Here is a 27,824-nt window from a genome sequence, read left to right on the forward strand (position 1 = left end):
AGTGAATTACCTCACAAGAACACTGATCCAAAGAACACCTGGGCTGGCATGAAGTGTTCCAATTACAAATGCATCATTGCTTTGCTCAAGAATATTTAATCTGCCTTTTGGCACCAAAAGAAATCCAAGTAAACAACTAGAAACAACCAGCCTCTCAACATGAGTATTGTGATATTTATTAGCCTTTCATAATCATATTAATGTGCATGAAGACTAATAGAATACAAACCTGAGTTAGGGAAACATTCTCAAGATAATTGAGTCCAAAGCTCAACATGACCATTGCCTCAGTATAGTTATCCTATAGTAAACTCAACATTCCCCACTAAAAACAGTAAATATCTTACAAATGAAGAGAAGAAATAAAATAAGGAAACCAATGAAATTTACTAGTAGACAATATCCTGGTTTTCTTTAAAATATAATAAATTTTGACTGTTAAAAGTATATTAACCCCTAGAGTGCTGGGGAGCGCGATTGCGCTCCTCCTGCAGTGTCACTATTAGATGCTAGTAGTTCACTCTTTATTGCAATTCATAATTTTTTTCCTAAACTACTGTAAAATCAGCAAAAATGCCTTGGCAATTTTAGCATAGTTCCTAGGCTATTGGTTGGCACTCAAAGGGTTAATTTGTTGCATCAGGTCATTCACATCTATTTGCGAGATATAGGGCACACTTTGGGTAAGATAACTGAATGGGAAAGACCCATAATAAAGCATTAGTTGTGAGCCTCAAAGCTGCTGGGAGAAAGAAAAAAACTAATGTAATCATAGTTATGAAAAAACTAGCTGACTTTATTATCAATGTCAAACAAGTCTTTAAATCAATTAAAATTTATTTAATGAAGTATAACTTACTTTCACATTTGTCTGTAACCACAGTAAATGCAATTCTTGGCATAAAGACACAGCCTTTGGGGTTTAAAACATCCCCAATTGCAAGATCACATAAAGGAAACTCCCATTATTGTTTATGTGATAGTGGATTCGTTAACCAAATTAAAATAATTATACTATGTAGAATAAAATAAAATGGAAATAATTTACTCATGAAATTCATATTTAAATCATCTTTATTTACAAAATACTATCCTGAGAATGTAGTTCCATAAGCTCCAATTTGAGCATAAGTATAGTCACTTAAGTAACAGCTGTTACTTAAACTGAAAATGAGAGAAATCAAAATTACTTTTGATAGTCATGTATCATAGAAATGTACACTTGAAACCTATATAATCTTATGTCACCCCAATTGTTTTAATTAAAAAAATAAAATAAAGAAAAATAATTGCTTTTGAAGAGAGACCAAAAATATTGTCAAGTTTCTTGTGGTTCTGGATGTTCACTCAGTAGTAGGCTCATTTGAAGGTGGACTCAACCCTGATGGGACCTCACTTCTACTTTCAGGATGTGAGGAAGGGGGTGGAGGGAAAAATCCAGCTCTTGGGGGAAGATAATGAGGAAAAGCTCTCGGTGAGTAGACATTTCTCACTGTTCAAAAAGATTAATAAAAGACATTTTTTAACTTTAACCACCTGTACTGAAGCCCTAATAAATCATTAGCTTATAACTTCCAATCTTTACATTCAAAAATTGACAGCAGAATTATTACTTGATCTAACAAATTTTTACACCATTGAGAAAAAACATACTTTCTTCAACTACACATGATTAAAGGGAATATCATAAATTTTAGACCCAAATTTTGTCTTATTGAAAATCTAACATCTTAACACTTTTAAAAAAGAATTACTTCAAACTATACAAACTTACTTTTAAAAAGTTTCCATGTAATACAATTTTCACTGGACTGAAAATTCAGAGTAGTAATTCCCAGTTCCAACTTGATATTATCATAAAACATTTACAGCTATATCAGAGACTGTCTTAAAATTCCCCAAAAGAAGTTAATTTTAATTCACACCTTAACATACAGGAGGAATGATGGAAGGCAATGATCACACCATGAAATAATAGGCTTCTGCCTAGTGTTTGGTAATTATGTGCTTATTCTATAGAAAACTACAGTTCTAAATGGCAATGTATAGATACAAAAGCAATAAATTATTCCATTTTTCTGATGTGAGGCTGTGAAAGAATTTCAATAAATTCAACAATTAGTCCAAACACATTTTAAGTTTTAAATGAGAACTTTAAAAAGTGACTTTAAAAATGTTAGCCAGTAATTTTAATGCTAAAATATAAAATGTAATTATTTTTACTAACTGGCATAGTAACCAGTTTCTATCAAATAAGATACAAATAATTTCAGTCTTAACATCAGACTGAAGCAAAAAGCCAATGATTTTCTTGACAAGTGAAATACAGAAATTCTTCCACAGTATTGAGATGAATCAAGCTGAAACTCATTACAGTCTATGATGGTTGGCTGCCTTCCCAATACTGAAAAGTAATGGTATACTCACAGAATGTGAGAAAGGTTTTCCTCCACTGTATTACTACATGTATAGGAAGTAGACTTAATATATCTTATTTACTCTATAAAACACACATTAATTTAAAAAAAAAAAAAAAGCATACTTGCAAATGGAGGTGGTGGTGGACCGGGAAAGTCTCCTGGAGGAAAATAATCATGGGAAGCGCCATACATGCTTCCCGGAAGTGGAGGAAAAGGAGGGCCTCTTCTCAGGTACGGGCCCCTTGCATCCATTGGAAACAATGGGCCTCTGACTGGAGGAGCAAAGCCAGGGCCAGCTGCTTCACTTTTGGTGGGGAGAGATGCATCAGGCACATTTAAATTCTATAACAAATTGACATATGGCAGTCACTAAAAATAAGAGCAAAATTTACAACCATTTTCCTAAAAATCTTAGGCTTAGAAAGCCTGAAGCACCTAGGCAGAAAGTACTTCATGATTAAGTCTTAAAAAGCTCCAGAAAAAAGACTGTTTTTTATCTGATGGATTTTTGCCATCCAAACATTTTATTAACTCAACAGAACCAACAAAGTAATAGTCTGACTAAAGACATAATAGAATAGACCAAGAATACAAAATATACATTCTTTTATCAAGTACCTACTGAAAAAAGATGCTTATATTTGTATTTTCAACATAAGGTGGCCAAAACCAAAATTGTAAACATAGCAACAAAAGTGTACTTTAAAACATTTAAATACAAGTCCAAGAGGGAAAATCCAAACTCTTGTTTAACTATAGTACAATAACTCAAGCCTCTTGTTTGTAGACACGTTACCGTCTGTAAGTTGTATTTTCTCACCATCAGGTACGTTCCAGAAAAGAAACAGCTATAATGCTAAGTAGGAAGTCCACATATTTGTCAAAATAAATGAAACTGCTTTATATATAAAAATAGATTCCTAGCTAAATTTCTATTCTAGTAAACCAAGAGATTAGAAGGCTCTTAAATAATGAATAAAATTCCATTTTCAGTACTTACACCAAGATCGTCTTTGCTATCATTTCCACTGGATTCCATTTCTGAAGACTTTGGCCCATCTAGACATAAAAGTTAAACTATGAAAAATACATGACTTATCACCCCATTCCTAGAATAGCTCCAGATCACAAAGGATGTTGACACTTTCCCACTCCCCTTGTCAGCACATAAACCAGCTTGACACCAGCACCCTGTATCAGGGCCACAAGAGCAGCTTGAGGTCCCTGGAAATTTCGGTAGACTCGGCGTTCTACAAAGGCACACGGCAGCTTGTCCCGAGGCAATCCTGCCACAAGTAGCATCATGAGGAGACTTCTAGGAAGTAGCCTTCCTATCCCTACATTCTTTCTTTCTTTCCTTCCTTCCTTCCTTCCTTCCTTCCTTCCTTCCTTCCTTCCTTCCTTCCTTCCTTCCTTCCTTCCTTCCTTCCTTCCTTTTCTCCAGCCTTACTTCCTTTCTTACCTCTCTCTCTCCTTTGCTCCTTCTTTTCTTCCCTCTTATCCATCCTTCTTTATTCCTCCATCAAGAAGCACAGACTAGTGCCCAGGCCAGTTTGGCCCAGTGGATAGAGCGTCGGCCTGTGGGCTGAGGGGTCCCGGGTTCGATTCCAGTGAAGGGCATGTACCTCTGCTGCAGGCTCAATTCCCCATGAATTGAGCCACTGTTTCTAAATAAGTGTTCCTGAACTATGTTATCAAGAACTGCTTAGTCTCTGAGAACATTCCAGCCTAGATTAATCCAATTCTGATTCCACTCTTCTTACACCTGAGTTACTTAGCACTTCTGGGGGTAAAATCAACCAAAGCCGAGTACACTGGCATCACTCCAGGCTGATAGATCTCCAGCTACACTTCCAGCTGCCCTATGCCTAGTTTTGTGCGTCTTCTAAGCCGGTTTTCTCCTTCAGCAATTTCAAACCTCCATTCTCCTCAAATCTACTATACCAGTCACTTAGAAACTTCCTTAACTTTTTGTAATCAAACATATAAATATAAAAGCAACTACATTCCTATGATCTTTCCTCCTATTATAATGGAAAAGGATCCTTCTAAACAATCTATAACCCTGATTCTGTGCTCAGAATCCTTCCCCTCCAGCTTCCTCAGGGATTTTCCTCTCTCTGTTGCCTTGCTCCTCCCTTTTTGCAAGTCTTTCCCACTTATTATCTAAAAATGAGACTGCAGTCCAGCCAGCACGGCTCAGTTGTTGAGCATCAACCTATGAACCAAGAGGTCAAGGTTCGATTCACAGTCAGGGCACATGCCCGGGTTGTGGGCTCGATCGCCAGTGGGGGTGTGCAGGAGGCACCAATCAATGATTCTCTCCCATCATTGATGTTTCTCTTTCTCTCTCTTCTCTCTCTCTCTCTCTCTCTCTCTCTCTCTCTCTCTCTCTCTCTCTCTCTCTCTCTCTCCCCTTCCTCTCTGTAATCAATAAAAATAGTTTTTAAAGTGAGACAGAAAAAGAGAATTCCCCTACAGCTAGCTACCTCTCCCCTTAACAATCAAGAATTGTTCTATATATATTGTTCAGAATTCCTCCCTTTTTTTTTTCTCATTTTACTGGAATCAATTTGCAACATCAACTATTCTATTGAAACTGTTTTCCCCAAAATCAAAAAGTCTTTTTTTGCAAATTAAAATAGACCCTTTAGTACTTATGTTATTTCTCACCCTTGTTGACTACTCCCTCCCTGTTTATTTTTTAAAATATTTTTGTATTGATTTCAGAGAGGAAGGAGAGGGGGAGAATGAAACATCAATGATGAGAATCTTTGATTGGCTGCCTCCTGCACAGCCCCTACTGGGGACTGAACCCAAATCCTGGGCATGTGCCCTGACCGGAATGGAACCGTACTTCCTGGTTCATAGGTCGATGCTCAACCAGTGAGCCACACCAGCCAGGTACTCCTCCCTCTTTAAATCCTCTCGGTCTTTAATTTCTGTGTTACCATCCTTCCTTCTATCCATCTCTTCTTTCTAGCTGCTGCTTTTCAGTCTCTTTGGTGGAATCACTACCTTGGACCATCCTTAGATGGTGATCTCCTCAGAGTTCCACCTCTGGCCTATCCAAATTCTCTCCTTGAGAAACCCCCTCTACTGCCACAGCTTTAATTTGATGTGTACTACTGCTGACTTCCAGATGTGCAATTCCGATCTAGCTACTTCCCTTAGGACTTGAAAGCTTGAACTGCCAATCTGAATATTCATGCACATATATTACAGGTGCTACTAATTTTGTAACTTCAAACTGTAGCTTACAATCTTTATGTCAAATTTCCTGCTGTTCCTTGTTCCTTGTCTCAGAACAATGAATGGCCCAGATGACACAGCCAAGATTCCTTCTTCTTCACTCCCACATGCCTTCAATCCTAAATCCTCCCAATTCTATTTTCTCTGTTCAGTCCCATTTATCTATCCCCTCTGCTAATCACCACCATCACTCATGTAGATTCCTATCATAAGTCTCCTAAAAAGTTACCCTGTCTCCAATCTTAATCACTCCCTCCAAATCTATTCACCATAATACAATCACAGTAATTCCTCTAAAATGCAGGTCTGATTATATTATTTCCCTGTTTAAAATCCTTTAATGTATTTATCCTGTGAATAAGGTCCACATTTCTGAACAGGTTTGCAAGACCCTGAAAACCCTATGCACTACTGACCTCTTCACCACTTGATTCAATATTCCTGGACTCACACTCGATGTTGCAGCCATAACTTACTTAGCACTCTTACTTCTAAATCTTTAAAGATGCTATTCTCTTCTAAATCATTATCACCATGCTTTTGGTCCAGCTAATTCCTCCTTTAGTTCTTAGCTTACTTCCTCCAAGATTGTCTCGACTGTCCCATGCTCAAAATACTAACGCTTCATCTTGGTGAGTCTCCATATGCTCTCATAACATTATGTACTCATTATTTTTGTTACTGTCATGCAACTGCTATATACCTTTGCTAAACCTCAAGGTGTAAGGAATGCTGAGCTCCTGCCCACCCCTGAAATAGAGCAACTTCCACAATGCCTGCCATACAGTAAGCATTCTATATACATTTAGTGCATCAATGGCTGGGTCAATTACCCTCTCATTTCAATAAAGTATAGGGATCAAGACCATGGCTTAACTCAGACAGACATGGGTTTAAATCCTGCCTCAGTAACTTCCTATCCTGAGATCTTTTGTACCTTTTGGAGCCTCAGTTTCTTTACCTACAAAGTGAGGGCACTAGTGTCAACTTCATAGGTTCATTGTGAAAATTAAATGAGATAATTTACTTTCATTCAATGAATGCTTACTGAGCACTAGCGTTAGTCAATGTGTTTCCACCATGTCTCTCACCATTCTCCTTTGTGTAAATACCAAATACTGACAAAGCAATGGTAATATGTTACGTTGATATAAAACTTTTCTGCTCACAAAACACTTCCACACACATTAACTCATTTAGTCCTCATGAGGCCTTGTCAAGTGATTAATATCTCAGTTTTACAGCCATTAATCAAATGACTCATGCTGTTATTTTTCTCTTTTTGTTTGGCTTCTATGCTGTTCATTATTATTAGTGCAGACCCCCACCTCCCAATTAATTTTTCAAATTCCCTCAACAGCAGCTCAAATGGCACCTCCTTCATGGACTTTTCCTTGATCCTTCAACTAGATGAGCATGAACACAGCATATTCTCTAATGAGACTTACTATTCTCACCAGTATTAGAGATACATGTCTTTCTTCCCTATTTAATTATTAATATAGTTATAATAAACTGTACCTTATTATAATTATACTAGGAGCCCAGCCCACGGTTTAAAATCTGGCAGCGCTGCCCACCCTCCGATCTGGCCCTGCCTCCCTCTCCGGCCCTTGAAGCAGCTGCGGCCACTGCTGATCAGGCCCTCCCCCAGCACAGGTGCGCGGAGGCCCCTGCTGCCCTGCCCCCAACGCTGCACACCCAACGTCCTCTTAATGAGCATATTTCTCTATTATATATATAATTTGCAATGTCATGCAGAGCACCTTCTAAACAATAAGCATTTAAATATTATCTGCTTAGGGGAGAAAACCAAGATGGCGGCATAGGTAAACACCGGAAATTGCTGCCTCACACAACAACTTCAAAAAAACAACTACAAGACAAAACGGACATCATCCAGAACCACAGGAAGGCTGGCTGAGTGGAAATTCTACAACTATAAGGAAAGAGAAAAGCACACTGAGACTCACAGGAGGTGCGGTGTGGAAATAAAGTGCAGAGGTACGGAGGTGCATGCGGAAAGGGCTGGCAACTGAGGACACGGTTGTCTTTTTCAATTGGGAGGGAGACACAAGCTCCTGACTGTTACGGGCGAGTCTCTGGGGACCCAGACTCATACAGGGAGAAACTGGACTGTCTGGCATCAGGCAGAACTCAAGGGCGGCTTTCTCTCAGAGGCACTTGCAGCGATTACCTCGGAACAGTGAGACCCGGCTCCTCTTAGGGCAGGGCTGAGGATCAGCCATAGCTGTTTGCTCCACCCTGTTGATTTCCTAAGACCCCGCCCCACCCAAGCTGTGTGCAGAGGCTTTTGCATATGAATGGGCTGGCCCTTTGAGATCTAAAATTACCTAACAAACTGCAGCTGGGTCAGAGAGACCCAGAACTTCCAAAAAGAAGGCCCAAGGCCGCACAGCTGCTTGCATTGCTTCACAGCTGGGCCTCATCTAGGCAACTCCAAACTCCAAACAAAGAAAAGGAATCTGCAGATCTCTCCATAGCTCCTGCTGGGTTGCCTCAGGCAGAGGCTAAATTAGCACCTCCTTAGAGATCCAAGAGCCAGTATACCCAGTGGTCAGAGTGGACCATACAGATTACAACTCCTCAGATCCATAAGGGACACACTCAGGGGGCAGACTCAGCAAGCACCAAAGCCCCACTGAAGCAAGTCTTGCCCCAGAAGAGTGTCTCCAGCACAGAAGTTCTCCCACCATAACCACAGCTGATTCTCACAGCCAATTGGCCTGGAGGTCAATTCCTCCCAGGGATACCTACAACAATCAAGGCTTAACTACAACAAGACTGTGCACAAAGCCCACAAAGGGGTGCACCAAGAGTGTCCACCTCAGGTAATTGGGGAGGCTGAGCCACTGGGCCCTATAGGACACCTAGCACAGAAAGCCACTCTACCAACACAGGGAAGCATAAAAAATGCGGAGACAACGAAACAGGTCACAAATGACAAAAATGGAGGAAAGCAAACTACTGGATATAGAGTTCAAAACCACACTTATAAGGTTTTTCAAGAATTTTCTAGAAACCACCGATAAATTTAGTGAGACCCTCGAGGATATGAAAAAGGACCAACTAGAAATTAAGTATACACTGACTGAAATAAAAAATATTATTATACAGTGACCCAACAGCAGACTAGAGGATCCCAAGAATCAAGTCAAAGATTTGGAATACAAAGAAGCAAAAAACGCCGAACCGGAAAAACAAAAAGAAAAAAGAATCCAAAAATATCAAGATAGTGTAAGGAACCTCTGGGACAACTTCAAGCGTACCAACATCCGAATTATAGGGGTGTCAGAAGAAGAGAGAGAGCAAGATATTGAAAACCTATTTGAAGAAATAATGACAGAAAACTTCCCCTACCGGGTGAAAGAAATAGACTTACATGTCCAGTAAACACAGAGAACCCCAAACCAAAGGAATCCAAAGAGGACCACACCAAGACACATCATAATTAAAATGCCAAGGGCAAAAGACAAAGAGAGAATCTTAAAAGCAGCAAGAGAAAAACAGTTAGTTACCTACAAGGGAGTACCCATACGACTGCCAGCTGATTTCTCAACAGAAACTATGCAGGCCAGAAGGGAGTGGCAAGAAATATTCAAAATTATGAATAGCAAGAACCTACAACCAAGATTACTTTATCCAGCAAAGCTATCATTCAGAATTGAAGGTCAGATAAAAAGCTTCACAGATAAGAAAAAGCTAAAGGAGTTCATCACCACCAAACCAGGATTATATGAAATGCTGAAAGGTATCCTTTAAGAAGATAAATAATTTGATGAACAGAATAAACTGGTGAATATAATAGAATCAGGGACATAGAAAGGGAGTGGACTGACAATTCTCAGGGGAGAAGGGGTGTGGGAGGTGCGGGAAGAGACTACACAAAAATCATACACCTATGGATGAGGACAGTGGCAGGGGTAACGGCAGAAGGTGGGGTGGGAACTGGGTGGAGGGGAGCTATGGGGGAAAATAAGAGGAACAACTGTAATAATCTGAACAATAAAGATTTAATTTTAAAAAAATAATAAATAAATAAATATTATGTGCTTAATCAAATATTGTTCAAATACCCCAAAAAATGAACATGTAAAAATTTTTAAATAGCACTACTTTAATTATACATATACTAGAGGCCCGGTGCACGAATTCGTGCACCAGTGGGGTCCCTCGGCCTGGCCTGCGGGATCGGGCCGAAACCGGCTCTCTGACATCCCCTGAGGGGTCCCAGTTTGCGAGAGGGCGCAGGCCAGGCCGAGGCACCCACCGGTGCACAATTGGGGCCGGGGAGGGACCACAGGAGGGCTCCAGGGTATGTCCAGCCCATCTAGCTCAGTCCCGATCGGCTGGACCCCAGCAGCAAGCTAACCTACCAGTCAGAGCATCTGCCCACTGGTGCTCAGTGCATGTCATAGCGACTGGTCGACCGGTCGACTGTCTGCCCCCTGGTGGTCAGTGTACGTCATAGCGAGCAGTTGAGGGGCCTTAGTATATCATTAGCATATTACACTTTGATTGGTTGAACGGACGACCAGACACTTAGCATACTAGGCTTTTATTATATAGGATTTTCATTCTATTAAGCTTGAATTAATGGGGGAAAACAATTTCAAAAACCTAACAAAAATAATTCATTTAATTATAACTAACTAGAGGCCTGATGCATGAAATTCGTGCAAGGGTAGGCCTTCCTTCCCCGGGCTGCCGGCACTGACTTCCCTCTGGCACCCAGGATCCGGACTTCCCTCTGGCTGCCAGCAGGCACCCGGGACCCAGGTTTCCCTCCGGCCACCGACAGGCACCCAGGACCCGGGCTTTCCTTGCAGCCCTGGCTTCGTCTGGAAGTTTGTCCGGAAAGACATCCGGTCTAATTAGCATATTATGCTTTTATTATTATAGATAATAGAAATCCAGGCCACAGGTCTACTTCTTTGCTTATTATTCAAAAAAACTTTTCTAAAATAATAAACACTTCAAAAAAAATAATGCCTTCCCCCCAAACATATACCCTTTCCTGAGAAAACATTTACCAATATATTTATATTAACTTTCTACTGATGTTTTAATCTTTTTATATTCTTAATGTTATATACTTCTGATGGATACCTTGGATATATATGTAATATATATATTTCCTAACTCCAGTGGGTTGCTTTGAGGTGGTTTAAGGAAAAGAATGCCTGAAAAATAATAAGTTCCTCATTAAATGTTAGTTAAATCTAAGTACAAAATGTTTAAATAAGATAATTGATTAGACCAGCAACAGAGCATATACTCAAATTATTTTTCTGGTGTATTTTCACATATCCATTCACATAAGCCTAATTTCCCTGATTACTAAACAGGATATATGTAAGTGTACTGAAAAAATTAGAAAATCATGAAACAGAGTAAAATTTTCCTTCATAGGTTCACAGAGTAAACCTATGGTGCTCAAACCAATCACCAAATATATGTAGATGCTACAGATGTGTACAAAGTAACAAGAAACATAAAAACAAGAAAGAGATTTTGGCCTTAAGGCTACCACAGATAGGAATTATATGGTCCTTTATTCAGCTTCTAGTTATTTAATTTGCCACCATTATTAAAAAGTATTTTTAATACATACACACAAGTATTTCTTACCTGCTTTATCCAGTGATGGCATATTAAAACTTCTGAGTTCTGCGGGTCCAGAGAGTCTACCAGTATTAGAATAAAATCTGTCTTGCCTTTGTGGAGGAAGAGCTGGATCAGAATAAGGTTGGCCTACAAAACAAGTTTTAAAACATTCTCTTTAGAAAAAAAAATAAATCAAGTTTACTTAAGTTTAATATATTGAACGTAGAGACTTCTCTTGCTTCCTAAAAAGATAATATGGTAGACAATAGTAAAGAATTTTAGGAAAATTACATATTGCACTAAAAGCAATAACTATTTGCTTTTGTAGTAAACACAAGCATGATATGCTACACTGGATTTTAAAAGTTCATTTATAATGTGTAAATTAAAATACAGGGTGGGGCAAAAGTATGTTTACAACTGTGGATACATGAAACAGAGTTTATTATCTTTTTTTTTTTTAGAAAAGCAGGCAAGAATTTATTGACCACAACAAAAACACACTTAGGACAGTGAAACAGGGAAGGGCGTAGAATAAGCAACCGGAGAACCTAGGCTGGGCTGCTTTGGCTCACTGGGAAGTCAGGAAAGGCGGCCTTGGAAACAGGTTCAGGGGTCTAGCCCAGGATGAGCTACTGCTGCCCACTGCTCCACTTACTGCAAGTCTCATGGGGTCCCTTGAAGTTTAGGAGATAAGTGCTAATGGGGAAGAAGATGGAAGGGAAAGGCATGGCATGCTACCTGAAGGGAGAGTGCCCAGAGTTGATTCTTGTATTATTATTATTTACTAGAGGCCCAGTGCACGAAATTCGTAGGGATCAGGCCTAAACCAGCAGTCAGACATCCCTCTCGCAAACTGGGACCGCTCACTCCTAACCACTCGCCTGCCTGCCTGCTCACCCCTAACTGCTCACCTGCCTACCTGCTTACTCACCCCTAACTGCTCGCCTGCCTGCCTGCTCGCCCCTAACCGCTTGCCTGCCTATGCTTGCTCACCCCTAACTGCTCGCCTGCCTGCCTGCTCAGTGTGCGTCATAGTAACCAGTCGTTCTGGTCGTTCTGCCGTAACAGTCGCTTAGGCTTTCATATATATAGATCAGGGGTCCTCAAACTTTTTAAACAGGGGGCCAGTTCACTGTCCCTCAGACCGTTGGAGGGCCAGACTATAGTTTAAAAAAAACTATGAACAAATTCCTATGCACACTGCACATATCTTATTTTGAAGTAAAAAAACAACATGGGAACAAATACAATATTTGTATTTGCATGTGGCCCACGGGCCGTAGTTTGAGGACCCCTGATTATTGTACTATTTTCCATACAACTGTAAACCTACTTTTGCCCCACCCTGTATATGAACAGAATTTAGTTATATATATTCATTTAATTTTAAATTTAATAATAGAAGTGAATACAACAAAATATCATAGACTTTGAAAAGATAGCTACAAGCAAAGAAAGAAAAATAGAATATTTTGTCAGTATAGCAAGATATATAACAGTACAGACAATGATAAAAGAAATGGTCACTAAAGCAGAAAGAGTACTATTCAGAGGTCATTGGTGATGACATTTTCAGAAACTTCAATATTTTGGAATTTAGCATCCTTCCAAAACTAAAGGGGAAGATGTCTGATGCAATAGATGAATAGAAGGTTCATAATGCTCAGATTAAGGACATTTGGATCGATGCAATATTGGGCACAGACTCTGAATCAGGAGCTTCAACAGCCACCCTACTTTGTCCCCAGGAGTTAAGATGACAAAATGGTCATTCCTGGGTTCTTATCATCATTCATGAAATAAAACAGGTAGTCTATCTCATCTTTGATAGGTGATGGTAGACTTTGGATAGATTAGGTTTGCACTTGCCCAAGTCCAAAAATATGGGAAGGTCAAAGATGGTGAATTGTATGACTCTCTCCTATCCTTATAGATCTGGACAAAGAGCCCCAAACTACCTTTCTTTTTTTTCTTTTTTTTAAGTTTATAATGGTCTTTATTATCCATGAATGAGTGAGATCATGTGGTATTTTTCCTTCATTGACTGGCTTATTTCACTTAGCATAATGCTCTCCAGCTCCATCCATGCTGTTGCAAATCTAAGAGTTCCTTCTTTTTTACAGCAGCATAGTATTCCATTGTGTAGATGTACCACAGTTTTCTAATCCATTCATCTACTGATGGGCACTTAGGCTGTTTTCAGGTCTTAGTTATGGTGAATTGTGCTGCTATGAACATAGGGGTGCATATATCCTTTCTGATTGGTGTTTCTGTTTTCTTGGGATATATTCCTAGAAGTGGGATTACTGGGTCAAATGGGAGTTCCATTTTTAGTTTTTTGAGGAAACTCCATACTGTTCTCCACAGTGGCTGCACCAGTCTGCATTCCCACCAGCAGTGCACGAGTGTTCCTTTTTCTCCACATCCTCTCCAGCACTTGTCGTTTGTTGATTTGTTGATGATAGCCATTCTGACAGGTGTAAGATGGTACCTCATTGTTGTTTTGATTTGCATCTCTCGGATGATTAGGGACTTTGAGCATGTTTTCATATGTCTCTTGGCTTTCTGAATGTCCTCTTTTGAAAAGTGTCTATTTAGGTCCTTAGACCATTTTTTGATTGGATTATCTTCCTTTTGTTAAGTTGTATGAGTTCCCTATAAATGTTGGAGATTAAACCCTTATCAGTGATAACATTGGCAAATATGTTCTCCCATGCAGTGGGCTTTCTTGTTGTTTTATTGATGGTTTCTTTTGCTGTGCAGAAGCTTTTTATTTTGATGTAGTCCCATTTGTTTATTTTCTCGTTAGTTTCCAATGCCCTAGGAGCTGTATCAGTGAAGAAATTGCTTCGGCATATGTCTGAGATTTTGTTGCCTTTGGATTCTGCTAGTATTTTTATGGTTTCCCGTCGTACATTTAAGTCCTTTATCCATTTTGAGTTTATTTTTGTGTATGGTATAAGTTGGTGGTCTAGCCAAACTACCTTTCATAACTGTCCTAGGAAGTTCATAATGTGAACTCCATACAATGGTAAAGATGTCAGTCCTCATCTGACTCCGTCACATGGGACCTTACTGATATGCCTCTCTGACACAAAGCCAAGAAATCATCTGGCATCAAGAGAAAGAATTGTATTTAACTAGAGGCCCGATGTACGAAATTCGTGCAAGAGTAGGCCTTCCTTCCCCCGACTGCTGGCACCGGCTTCCCTCTGGCACCCAGGACCCAGACTTCCCTCCGACTGCCAGCAGGCACCAGAGATCCGGACTTCCATCTGGCTGTGGCAGGCACCTGGGACCCAGGCTTCCCTCGCAGCCCCAGCTTCATCTGGAAGGTCGTCCAGAAGGACATCCGGTCTAATTAGCATATTACACTTTTATTATTATAGACTAGAGGCCTGGTGCACAAAATTCGTGCGGGGGGGGGGGGTGTCCCTCAACCCGGCCTGCACCCTCTCCAATCTGGGACCCCTCAGGGGCAGTCGGACATCCCTCTCACAATCCAGGACCACTGGCTCCTAACTGCTCCCCTGCTGGCCTGATGGCCCACAAATGCCCTCCCCTGCCGTGACCTGCCTCCTCCGCCGGGACCCGCCTCATCCGCGTGAGGCAGCGGAGATGCTGGGACTGGCCTCCTCCGCGCTGCGTGGAGCCACAGGACCCCCAGGCCTCACTCTGCGGAGCGGCCACCGGGCCCCTCCTCCACTGTGCACGCAGCCATCTTCATGGTGGACTTCTTGTGGCGGCCTTCTTGTGGAACATGGCGCAAGGTGCGACGCCACCTAGGCTTTTATTATATAGGATGAGCTCCCAAGGGTTAAGGGATGTGACTTAGGAGAGAAAGATATAGATAGGCTTGAAGGCTCATTTTCTCCCCCCTTTCAGAATCTTAGCAAAGAGCTGTCTCAATGGGTCTGAATTAGCCCCAGGGGAGAAAAGACCAAGGACCAAGAACTAAACTGAGTTTTCCCTTCCTACTTCACAACATGGGATCAATTAAATGATAGAGTTGGGCAAAGGGATAAAATAAGCAAACCTGAAAACCTCACAACTCTTTCTTATTCAGGTCTCAGACACCATATCATTATATTGCTTCTAAAATACATCACCACAATATCCCCAACTTCAGAAATATAAAATTTTGCTATAAGTTTTCTATTTTATAAATCATATACCCATGGTGCCCTCTATTGCCAAAAATAATCCATTCCTTAAATCTATCAGAGCCTATTATGTACCAGGTACTAGTGATTCAACATTGATTTTGATACAGTCCATGCTCTTAATCTAATAACAGAAACACATACACACAATGTGATCAGTGCCTTAGTAAAGAGGCATACAAATAACAGGAGAGGTGGCCTATCTGATTTTGACTGAAAGAATAAGAAATGTTGTCAAAGAGGAGGTAACGCTTGCCCTGAAAGTCAGGAAGAATGAACAAGTAAACAAGGATATTCTCGTCAAACTCAAATATATATATATATATACACATACATGTACATATACACAATGTAATAAATTATGTGAAAGGCATATGACCAATGAAAGGCTAAAATACAGAAAATAGGACATAAATGATTCCTTTCTTTTTTGCTTTCTTACCTGTTTTCTACCACCTTAAAAGAAATGATCAGAAAGGAAGACTGGGAAAAGGAAAAGGATCAGGGGGGAAAAATGAATAAAGGGTGGGAATAGGTGTACAGGGCATTCTGAAGCAGTTTCATAAACTAAGCATTAGAATAAAAATCAACAGGTCTAGTTTAAACAACAACGCTGTTCAATCTCTTTTCATTCCAAAACACATCTTGGACTGCAATTGTTCCCTGAATACCTGCTTTAATAATCTGGAAAGTGGACACTAGGATATCCACTTTCACCACTATCATTCTACATAGTACTAGAAGTCCTAGCCACAGCAATCAGACTAGAAGAAGAAATAAAAGGCATCCAAATTGGAAAGGAGGAAGTACAAAACTGTCATTATTCGCAGATGACATGATAGTGTACACAGAAATTGAAGATAATATCTTTATTCCATTGTATGAAACTAGACCTAAAGACTCCACCAAAAAACTATTAGATCTAATAAATGCATTCAGCAAAGGAGCAGGATAGAAAAAATGCATTCAGCAAAGGAGCAGGATAGAAAATCAATATCCAGACATTGATAGCATTTTTATATGCGAATAATAAACTACCAGAAAGAGAAACTAAGAAAACAATCCCATTTACTATTGTAACAACAAAAACAAAAAATAAGATACCTACAAATAAATTTAACCAAGGAGGTTAAAGACCTACACTGAAAACTACAGGACATCGAAGAAAGAAATTAAGGAAGACACAAATAAGTAAAAGCATTAACTGTGTTCACTGATTAGAAGATATAAAATCATTAAAATGCCTATACTACTACGCAAAGCAATCTATAGTCAATGCAATTCCTATTAAAATACCAATGGCATATGTCCCAGATCTAGAACAAATATTCCAAAAACTTAGATGGAACCTAAAAAGACCCAGAATACAGGCAACAATCTTGAGAAAGAAAAACAAAGTTGGAGCGATCACAATACTGGATATCAAACTATATTACAAGGCCACTGTAATCAAAACAGCCTGGTACTGGCATAAAAACAGGCAGATAGATCAATGGAGCAGAAATGAGAACCCAGCCGAAACCGGTTTGGCTCAGTGGATAGAGCGTCGGCCTGCGGACTGAAAGGTCCCAGGTTCGATTCCGGTCAAGGGCATGTACCTGGGTTGCAGGCACATCCCCAGTAGGAGATGTGCAGGAGGCAGCTGATCGATGTTACTCTCTCATCGATGTTTCTAACTCTCTATCTCTCTCCCTTCCTCTCTGTAAAAAATCAATAAAATATATATATATAAAAAAAAAAAAGAAATGAGAACCCAAAAATCAACCCACACCTTTATGGTCAATTAATATTTGAAAAAGGAGGCAAGAGCATACAATGGAATAAAGATATTATCTTCAATAAATGATGTTGGGGAAAATTGGACAGGTACATGCAAAGAAATGAAACTAGACCATCAACTTATACCATACAAAAGAATAAACTCAAAATGGATAAAAGATTTAAATGTAAGTCGTGAAACCATAAAAATCCTAGAAGAAAATATCTTCTCATAGAAATATTATTGCCAATCTATCTCCTAGGGCAGTGGTCGGCAAACTGCGGCTCGCGAGCCACATGCGGCTCTTTGGCCCCTTGAGTGTGGCTCTTCCTAAGCCTTAGGAGTACCCTAATTAAGTTAATAACAATGTACCTACCTATATAGTTTAAGTTTAAAAAATGTGGCTCTCAAAAGAAATTTCAGTCGTTGTACTGTTGATATTTGGCTCTGCTGACTATGAGTTTGCCGACCACTGCCCTAGGGCAAGGGAAACAAAGGAAAAAAATAAACAAATGGGACTACAGCATATTAAAAATCTTCTGCACAGCAAAAGAAACCATCAATAAAATGAAAAGAGAGAGCAATGCATGGGAGAACAAATTTACCAATGCTACATCTAATAAGTGGTTAATTTCCAAAACACATAAAGAACTTATACAACTCAACACCAGGAAGACAAACAATCCTATTAAAAAATGGGATAAGGACCTGAATATACACTTCTCCAAAGAGGTCATACAGATGGCCAGTGGACAGATGAAAAAAAAAATGCTCAATGTCACTAATCATCAGAGAAATGCAAATTAAAACTACAATATATCACCTCACATCTGCTAGAATGGCTACCATCAATAAATCAACAAACAAAATAGGCTGGCGAAGATGTGGAGAAAAGGGAACCCTAGCACACTGGTGGTGGGAATGCAGACTGGTGCAGCCACAGTGGAAAACAGTATGAAGTTTCCTCAAAAAATTAAAAATAGAACTGCCTTTGACCCAGCAATCCCACTTCTGGAAATACATCCTAAGAACCCTGAAACACCAATCAAAAAGATATGCACCCCTATGTTCACAGCAGCATTGTTTACAACAGCTAAGATCTGGAAATAGCCCACATGCCCATCAACAAATGAGTGGATAAAAAAGCAGTGGTACATTTACACAATGGAAATACTACAGGGCTGTAAAAACAGAGGAACTCTTAACTTTTGCTACAGCATAGGCAGACCTAGAGATTATTATGCTAAGCAAAATAAGCCAGTGAGAGGAAGACAAATATCATATAATCTCACTTATATGTGAAATCTAATGAACAAAATAAAGTGGCAAATAAAATAGAACCAGAAATATGGCTATATGGTACAGACTGACAAATGTCAGAGTGGAGGTAAGTGGGGCAGATGGGATGAAAAAAGGTGAAGAGACTAGCCAAAGAACATACATGCATAGCCATTGGACACATACAACAGTATGGTGAGAGTCAGAAGAAGGGGAGGGTGCGATTGGGTAGAGGTGGGCATAGGGGGTAAATGGGGGACATCTGTAATATTGTCAACAATAAAAATAAAATATTAAGAAAGAAAACAGAATGTGAAGAAAATCTAATAATTAAGAAATTTAAAATAGAATAAAAAGAAACATTTCCTGAAAGTAGTTGCTAAAAGCAATTATATGAATAGGTTATGACTCAGGAATAAAGAGACCAATAGTATATGATGACTTGGGAATAAAGAAACCAATGGGGCCCTGCCAGCATGGATCAGTGGTTGAGTGTCAACCAATGAACCAGGAGGTCATGGTTCAATTCCCAGTCAGAGTACATGCCCGGGTTGTGGGCTTGATCCCCAGTGGGGATGTGCAGGAGGCAGCCAATCAATGATTCTCTCTCATCATTAATGTTTCTCTCTCCCTTCCTCCTGACATCAATAAAAATATCTTAAAAAAAAAAAAAAAGAAACCAATGGGATAGAAAGAATGTTTAGAAACAGAGCTATGCAAATATGGAGATTTAAGATAAAAGTGATATTTTAAATTGATGATCTAATATATAGTATTAAAATAATGTCTATCCTCATTTTGAGCAAGCGCCTGCCTGATCTGACCAACCGGGAGATCTTCAGATAATGAACCATGAAATCCTGCTATGTGGCAGCACTATGCAATAATTTTTCCTTTGCCACCAGTCAGCTTCAGGGATCAAGGACAGCAGAACACATAACTGGCTCGTGCATGTTTTTGTAAAAGCATATTTTAACAAGTTAACTGCCATGCATCCAAAACGGAAACCATCCCCATGTGCCATGATATTTTGAATTTAATTTAAAAAATCAACTTGCAATAAATATTATAAAAACAAATATATTACTCACAATTCAGGTGTTACTGAATATTTTCAGTTGAAAATTCTCACGAAAAATGATTTTTTAAAGCGTCTATAGACCTTATGGCATACAAAGGGTTAAAGTTATAAATCCTGTACATTGAGTTAATGAGGAGGCTGGGATGCAGATGGAACGTGTCTGGGACACATTCAACCATCAGGGAGGAGAGAGTTTTCAAGAACCAGATTGGCGATGTAGCTCATGGCAGCCACGCTCTGTGGGAGGAGGATTTGAAATGTACCAAACAGCTTGGATTGACTCATTACTGCTTCTCTCTTTCCTGGTCACATCTGCTACCTGATGGGACAACAGGTTTCATTACCAGAAAGGAGCTGAATTCATGGAGCTAATGAACTAGCACAGAGGTTAGCACTAAGGCATCTGGAGTCCATGTACCAGGGCTAAGTGCCAGCTATGTCACTTCCTACCTATGAATTCACTATTACAACAAGATTATTGATGATTTGTTAGCAAATCGGGTTACGCCCATAGTGACTCTCTACCATTTTGATTTGCCTCAGACCTTAGAAGACCAAGGAGGTTGGTTGTCAGACACAATCATTGAATCCTTTTTTTTTTTTTTTTTCATTGAATCCTTTGATGAATATGCCCGGTTTTGCTTCAAGACATTTGGGGATCAAGTCAAGCAGTTGATCACCATAAATAAGCCTAATTTGTTTGCCCTGTTGGCATATGATTTGGGTGCATTTCCTCCTGGTACACCTCACCTGGGAACTGGAGGCTATCAGGCAGCTCATAATTTGATTAAGGCCCATCCCAGAGCCTGGCTCAGCTATGCTTCCTAATTCCAAAAAGAGCAGAAGGGTATGATGTCCCTACCATTGTTTTGTGGCTGGGTGGAACCAGCAAATCCCAGTTCAGTGTCTGACCAGGAAGCTGCTAAAAGAGCCCTGGCTTTCCACTTGCATTTCTTTGCTAAACCCATTTTTATTGATGGTGATTATCCAGAAGTTGTCAAGTCCCAGATCGCCTCCATGAGTAAAAAGCAAGGCTATCCATCATCAAGGCTTCCAGAATTTACAGAAGAGAAGAGAATGATCAAAGGCACAGTTGATTTATTTGCTGTGTAATATTATTCAAGTCGCCTCGTCAAGAACTGGGAGAACAATAGAGGAGAACTGGGTGTTCTCCAGGGTGTGGAGATGGACATTTTTCCAGACCCAGCTTCGATAAGTGTGGATTGGGTCTATGTGGTGCCGTGGAGAATACGAAAACTACTGAAATATATTAAGGATAGGTATAATAACCCTGTAATTTACATCACCGAGAATGGGTTTCCCCAGGTGACCCCACATCTCTTGATGACACTCAACGCTGGGAGTATTTCAGACAGACATTGCAGGAACCGTTCAAAGCTATCCAGCTTGATAAAGTCAACCTTCAATTGTATTGCACATGGTCTCTTCTGGATAACTTTGAGTGGAACCAGGGTTACAGCATGCGGTTTGGTTCCTTCCACGTTGATTTTGAAGACCTGACTAGACCCAGAGTCCCTTACACATCAGCCAAGGAGTATGCCAAGGTCATTAGAAATAATGGCTTAGTAGAGGAACATCTATAGAAAAGATGGACGGGTGGTATCACCCAGAGAAGAGGCCTCTCTGTTTGCAAAGAAATCTGCTTTGGGGATCCCTCAGACAACCTCACGTTGCCTTTGTAACCAACAGGTCCTCCAAGCTGATCCGTGATTGTAAAGTCTGAATTTGTAATGTCAGGGGATATATTTAATAATGGTGTTTCCTCTCTGTGCATTTGGATCAATGGGGCTTTTAGAAAAAGAGAAGAAAAACACTGAAATTGATTTTTATATTAAGAAATCAGATAGACTTAGAAACTTCTATGTAAATTCTTTAAATTTTTCTAGAAAAAATAATGCAATATTTATTATTGATTTGCAACTCTAATAGCTGACCATTTATTATAAAAAAATAAATAAATAATAAAATAAAATAATGTCTATCTAATGGGGAAAAATACCTCCTCACACTAAACACTAAAACAAAAATAAAATCTTGATTAAAGGCTTAAAAAACAAAATTTTAAATTTTTAGATAAAAACAAGGAATAACTTTTTGATCTAGGAATAGGTCTTAAATAAGACAATATTCTATAAAAATAAAGATTATTTTTATAAGGGTTAGCTTATCTATAATAATTTGAAACATCCACTAATAATGAATTGAGAAAATATTTGCAAAAGACAAAAGAGCCGTATTCAAAAGATACTAAAAATTCCTATTAAGGATGAGATAAAATGGATCAGTCGATTTAAAGAAGGAAACACAAATGATTAACAAACATGAAAAGGTACTCAAGCTCACTAATAATCAAAGAACTACAAAGAGAGAGAAAACAAGATAGTAGGTAAACACTGGTACTCACCGCCTCCCACAACCACATCAAAATTACAACTAAAATAGAGAACAACCATCATTCAGAACTGCCTGAAATCTGGTTGAATGGAAGTCCTACAACTAGAGAAAGAAGAAAGTAGTAGGTGTACCAGTTAATAATGTGCTTTTTTTAAACAGATGGAGTTACACGTATGTTGATATATATGTGATTTGATATGTATGCTATTTTGTTGTATTGACAGCAAGCTTCAAAACTTCATATGTCAAATTTGCTGAAGGTGTTATCATAGATATTTTTACGCTTAAAAATGTTGAATTTCGTGCCAAAAAAAGAGCATTTGCGGGAAGTTTTAATTCATTATTTTGAAGAAAAAGTTATCGTATACTTCGGGAAGCTTATGGTGAACATGCTCCATCTCAAGATACTTGTGAATTCTGGTTTAAATGCTTTAAAAGTGCTTATTTCGATGTGAAAGACAAAGAACGTCCAGGTCAACTGAAAAAGCTTGAAGACCAACAATTACAAGCATTATTGGATGAAGATGCATGTCAAACTCAAAAACAACTTGCAGAAAGATTAAATGTTGCTCAGCAAACAATTTCCGATCATTTACAAGCAATGGGAAAGATTTTAAAGGAAGGAAAATGAGTGCCACATCAACTGAATGAAAGACAAATGGAAAACCGAAAAGTCATCAATAAAATGTTGCTTCCACGGCACGAAAGAAAGTCTTTTTTGCATCGAATTGTGACTGGCGATGAAATGTGGATTTATTTTGAGAATTCCAAACGCACAAAATCATGGGTTGATCCAGGTCAACCATCAACATCAACTGCAAGGCCAAATCGCTTCGGAAAGAAGACAATGATCTGCATTTGGTGGGATCAGGAAGGTGGTGTATGATGAGCTTCTAAAACCAGGTGAAATCATTAAAACTGATTACTACCAACAACAAATAATCAATTTGAACCACGCTTTGATCGTGAAATGACCAGAATGGGCCAGAAGACATGGCAAAGTAATTTTGCTTCATGATGACGCTCCATCACACACTTCAAAACCAGTTAAAGACATGTTAAAAGATCTTGCCTGGGAAGTATGGGAAGTATTAACGCCCCCCTCCCCCCACTGCTGTATTCACCAGACCTTGCTCCTTCAGATTACCATTTGTTCCGATCAATGGCACACACACACTATCGGAGCAGCACTTCAAAACATACGAAGAAGTGGAAAATTGGGTCCTGAATGGTTTGCCTCAAAAAATAAAAGTTCTATTGGGACGGTATCCACAAATTACCTGAAAGATGGGGAAAATGTGTAGCTAGCGATGGACATTACTTTGAATAAAGCACTTTTGATGTTTCTCTTGAAATTACCGTGTTTTCTTTGATTACAAAATCCGCCATTATTAACCGGTACACCTATCACAGTTTTTCTTAAGACAGGGCACACATGTACTCTTTTCTTCCATTCCTGTATGTTGCATATACTGGTTGACTTTCAAATATAAATATAACTATACTCTTCCCATACCGGATGAAGGAATCATCATCCTACGATCATGTTCCCATGGAGGTGAAAGGGACCCAGTGTCAGAAGGTTCCCTGTGAGGATCAGCTGACTTATCGTAGCTTGATTTTCCTCTTTCATTAGTAATCAGATGGTCCTGAGGATTCCCTGGGCCTCTTGAGCCTAATTAAAGAAAAAAATACAATTCTGTTTTATCTAAAAAGGTATTATGAGAACTATCATCAAATAAAATCCAGACAGTTTTTAAAAAGTGAAAACAATCAGATTCCAACAAAGTTTCCCTAAACTACATTAGACTAAAACACTATCCTACCAAAGCCATTTCTAGGACAATTTTGCCATGTGCATAAACAAGCACTTGCTTATAAAATTTGTTTGTAAATGTTATAATAGTTTTACATATAAAGTCAGAGGTTAAATTTTATATTACAAATAATGTCTAAAAGATAAAAGTAGAAAGTAAGTTGCAAAGTAAAGATTTCTGTATCAGATGCAAAAACATAATTATAAAATAGTTTTTGTTGCTTAAACTAATCTACCAAGTCAAAGAGCATGATTTATTTAAAACAGTCATCTTAGGGACAATATACATATTTCAATGATTCTGCAACTACTCGAAGTATTTCTTAGAAAAACTCTTTGGAAATATATTTAGGTTAACCTTAAAACCACTCAAGGAATTGTATCTCAGTGTTATAACATGACTCTACTTCTCCCCCAAATGATTTTAACCAATCTGATTACAAACTTTGTATCACTAGGTAAATTTGTCTGTAAATGGCTTATAACTATTTCTAAATGTCAAATTCACCTTCAAAAAGAGCTCACAGCTCTGAAGGCAAGTCTAAAACAAGAGTTCCAGAAACAACAGCACTGTTGGAACAAAACACTTCAAACAAGATAATATTAATTTGGGTGAGAAAATCTATCATGCCTACATTAATTAATAAAGGAGGGAAAAGACTTTAAAGTTCCCTTCTTATGACTATAGAAAGGATAGTACCTAAATTAATAACCCATATGCAATTAAAAAAAGAAAAGACAGCCTCTGGCTGGTGTTGCTAAGTGGTTAGTGCATCAGCTGGCAAACTGAAGGGTCTTGAGTTCAATTTCCAATCAACAGCAGATACCTGGGTTGCAGGTTTGATCCCTGGCCCTGGATGGGGCGAGTGCGAGAGGCAACCAATTGTCATATCTCTCACATTGATATTTCCCTCTGTCTCCCTCCATCTCTCCCTTCCACTCTCTCCAAAAAATCAAAATCAATAGGGAGAAAAATCCTCTGGGGACAATAAACAAAACAAAACAAAAATTGAAAAGAAAAGACAAATATAAAAAATATTTAAATACTAAATAACAAAATATATTAAACACCTCATTTATCCATCATTGAGGGGTAAATGAGGTCAAAATTATATTGCCCAAAAAATAAAAGTTTATTCCTTTTCAAGAAAGCTTTTCAAGAAAATAAACACATTTTTTAAACCTCCCACGTTTCAAAACCTCCTTTAATAAAAGGAAACAAAAATTATTTTGACTTTTTTTGATAATTTGTGCAAATCAGCATAAGCTTTCTCTTCTTTAAAATATATAGTAATCTTTTTAAAAAAATGTTTAGCTACTGTTTTGTAGAATCAAGTGGAAAAGTGACTTTTATGTTAGAGGGTCAACTATCTCTTTTCCTTATAGCTGTACATTCTACCAAATTCCCCAAATCTTTCCTTCTAGTTTGTTCATCCTTCTAATCAGTTCATTAAAAAAAAAAAAAAGAAAAAAAAGCTGGGAAAGCAGAAAACTGAATTGGTAGAAATGTGCAAGAGTAATTCGGCTAAATTCTTCTACAGTGAAGCATAAATCTTTAAAAGAGACATTCAAAGGCTTCCTTCTGATTGTTTACTTCCAGAAGACCAAGTATAGGCCAACTGATTTATTTCTAGGTGAATATTACAAACTTAAGTTGCCAAAGGTTAAAAATTTTCATTCAGACCCAATGTTTTATACAATTTATTCTAAAAATATTATTTCCTTATACTCAGTCTTATTCAAACATATATCTCACCCAAATTTTCAAATTTTAAAAGGTGAAAAAAGGAAGGAGAGTTGGTCATCCTTCTTTGGTGGGTCATAGAAACTTTCAGTACAAAGCAACTCTCTTAGGGCCTATTGATTACTTATCTAAAATCTCTGTAGCGTCTCTTTTTATTTATTTACTTATTAAAATACACTGTTGTTAATTTATGCAGGTAACCAGGATATACATTGTAACATTACACTTTTTTTAATTTCTCTGTAGCATTTCTAATAAATAGTAAAACACCCTTGCAAATCATGTAAACATATCATATCTTTAAAGTAATTAAAAAGGAGAGAAAAGTAATTGAAATAGGAGAGGAGAAATCAAAGGTAATTTTTACTCTTATTCCAAATATTAAATTGACTACAAGCAATCCTTGACTTATATCATTCAACTTCCAGTGCTTCTCATTTGTATCTAGCCAATTATACCTTTATTTCTAGAGCACTCTTTTTAAGATTGCTGCCTACAACCCATTTTGGTGCATGAAATTAATTTAGTCTTAATTCTTAATCACTATTTTTTTTAATGAAATGGAATAGAACTGAATAGAAAATTCAGAAAGCACTGAAAATATTAATAAGTACTATTTCATGTAACTGATTTCAATTACATTTATATTGGTGTGTAATATGACATGATACAAAATATATTTCTTACTCTAAACCAAGGCAAAAAATTGGGGGGAAATTAAAGCAAAGCTTTCTTAGAGCTCCAAGTGTCAACCTGCAACTCAATCTCCTTCCCTAGGAACTTTCAGTTCAAAGCCAATATCAGTGAAGACTCTCTCTGAAGTATCCCCAGGCTGTGGGTCCATCTGCTGTGGGACTAGGAAGCAGGAAGGACCAGTGCTATGTGTAGCAAACTGGTAATGGGGACAGGATATAAATAAGAAACGGGCAGAGAGAATGTCTCATAAACATAAAGTAGGAAACTGATTTTTTCATATTCTTGAAGGCAATTCCAAAGAAAGTGTTCCCAAAATATTTCATTATGAAGCTTCAACAGGGAAATACACAGACTCTCTGAGAGGCTACTTTAATGAATTGTATCCATTTGAATATTAGAGCCTTCCTATGTTGTGTTTAGTTTGTTTTTATTCGGTCTCATTATTTTCTGTTCCTACCTCAGAGTAAATATGTTAAAATCACTGGCAAAAAGGGGGAGTGGGGACATGACCCTGGTGAAGAATGCTATCAGTTCCAATAAAACACAGACTTGGGGCTAAAAACCTGACTTTTGATTTTGGAACAGACAGGGTTCTATATCTTTGAAATTTGCTACAATTCAGGGAAAACGTTAAAGCAATTGAAAGTGAACAAAATATGGTGAGAGATCAAAAGAGGAATACTCCATCTGGGCAGGGGCTGGGTGGAGGGGGGCAAAACAGGGGAAAAATAGAGATATCTGTAATAGTGACAATAAAAATAAAGAAAATAAAAGGAGGAGTGCTCCAGGTACATAGGTAACACCAGAGTAAGTGCTGATGAGGTAAATGCACAAAGACCAGCAACTAATACTTAGGGACTTGAAGTAGTTCTGAAACACTCAAATTGTAAAACACATAAAGGAGCCCTGGCTGGTGTGGCTCAAAGGGTCTCGGGTTTGATTCTCAGTCAAGGGCAATACCTAGGTTGCAGGTTTAATCCCAGCCCCAGGGGCAGGTGCAGGAAGCAACCAATCAATGTGTTTCTCACATCGTATGTCTCTCACATCGATGTCTCTCTCTCTCCTCCCGCCCCCCCAACCCTCCTTTCCACTCTCTAAAAATCAATGGAAAAAATAACCTCGGGTGAGGATTAACAAAAACAAACAAACAAAATAACACACAAAGGGATATCAAAACAGACAATCTTAGGTTGGTTTTGCAAAGTACTGACAAATGATTCAGGTCTCCTTTAAGGTTACCATCAAATTCTGTGTACAAAAGAGCAATTCTGAATTCCTCAACACTGAAAATAAGATTCTTTCACTTTGATTTTCTACAATAAAAAGGTCATGATAATGAAGTAAAAAAATCTACATTCTAATAATATTCCATTAAAGTACAACTTTATGCTGTTATATTGTTATTTTATATACTTTATAAAGTTTTATATTATGTAGTATAAAACAGAGTTCTAAAGAAGTCAAAAATATGATTTAAAAAGATATGCATCAAGTACTTGACCAAAAGTATTCTATTATAACACACTTTTCTAGGAGAAAAACACATTAAAATTAGGTGTCAAATTTTGG

General features: G+C 38.4%; 1 protein-coding gene and 1 pseudogene across 14 annotated transcripts in view; one reads left to right on the forward strand and one right to left on the reverse strand.

Annotated features, from left to right (window-relative positions):
* Positions 1–775: 775 nt before the first annotated feature.
* MIA2 (melanoma inhibitory activity 2) overlaps positions 776–27,824 on the reverse strand; it is a 127,288-nt gene continuing 100,239 nt past the window's right edge. For all 14 annotated transcript variants that reach the window (XM_014464787.2, XM_014464796.2, XM_014464794.2 and 11 more), the window contains 5 exons: positions 23,516–23,674; positions 11,325–11,447; positions 3,421–3,479; positions 2,543–2,762; positions 776–1,492 (listed from right to left, as the gene is read on the reverse strand). In XM_014464787.2, the coding sequence (XP_014320273.1) occupies positions 1,344–1,492; positions 2,543–2,762; positions 3,421–3,479; positions 11,325–11,447; positions 23,516–23,674 (710 nt within the window). In that variant the 3' untranslated portion in view covers positions 776–1,343. The remainder of the gene's footprint in view (positions 1,493–2,542; positions 2,763–3,420; positions 3,480–11,324; positions 11,448–23,515; positions 23,675–27,824) is intronic.
* Positions 20,041–21,411, forward strand: LOC102442170 (annotated as a pseudogene).

Source organism: Myotis lucifugus, unplaced genomic scaffold, assembly GCF_000147115.1.
Source record: "Myotis lucifugus unplaced genomic scaffold, Myoluc2.0 scaffold_268, whole genome shotgun sequence".
NCBI classification, from domain to species: domain Eukaryota; kingdom Metazoa; phylum Chordata; class Mammalia; order Chiroptera; family Vespertilionidae; genus Myotis; species Myotis lucifugus.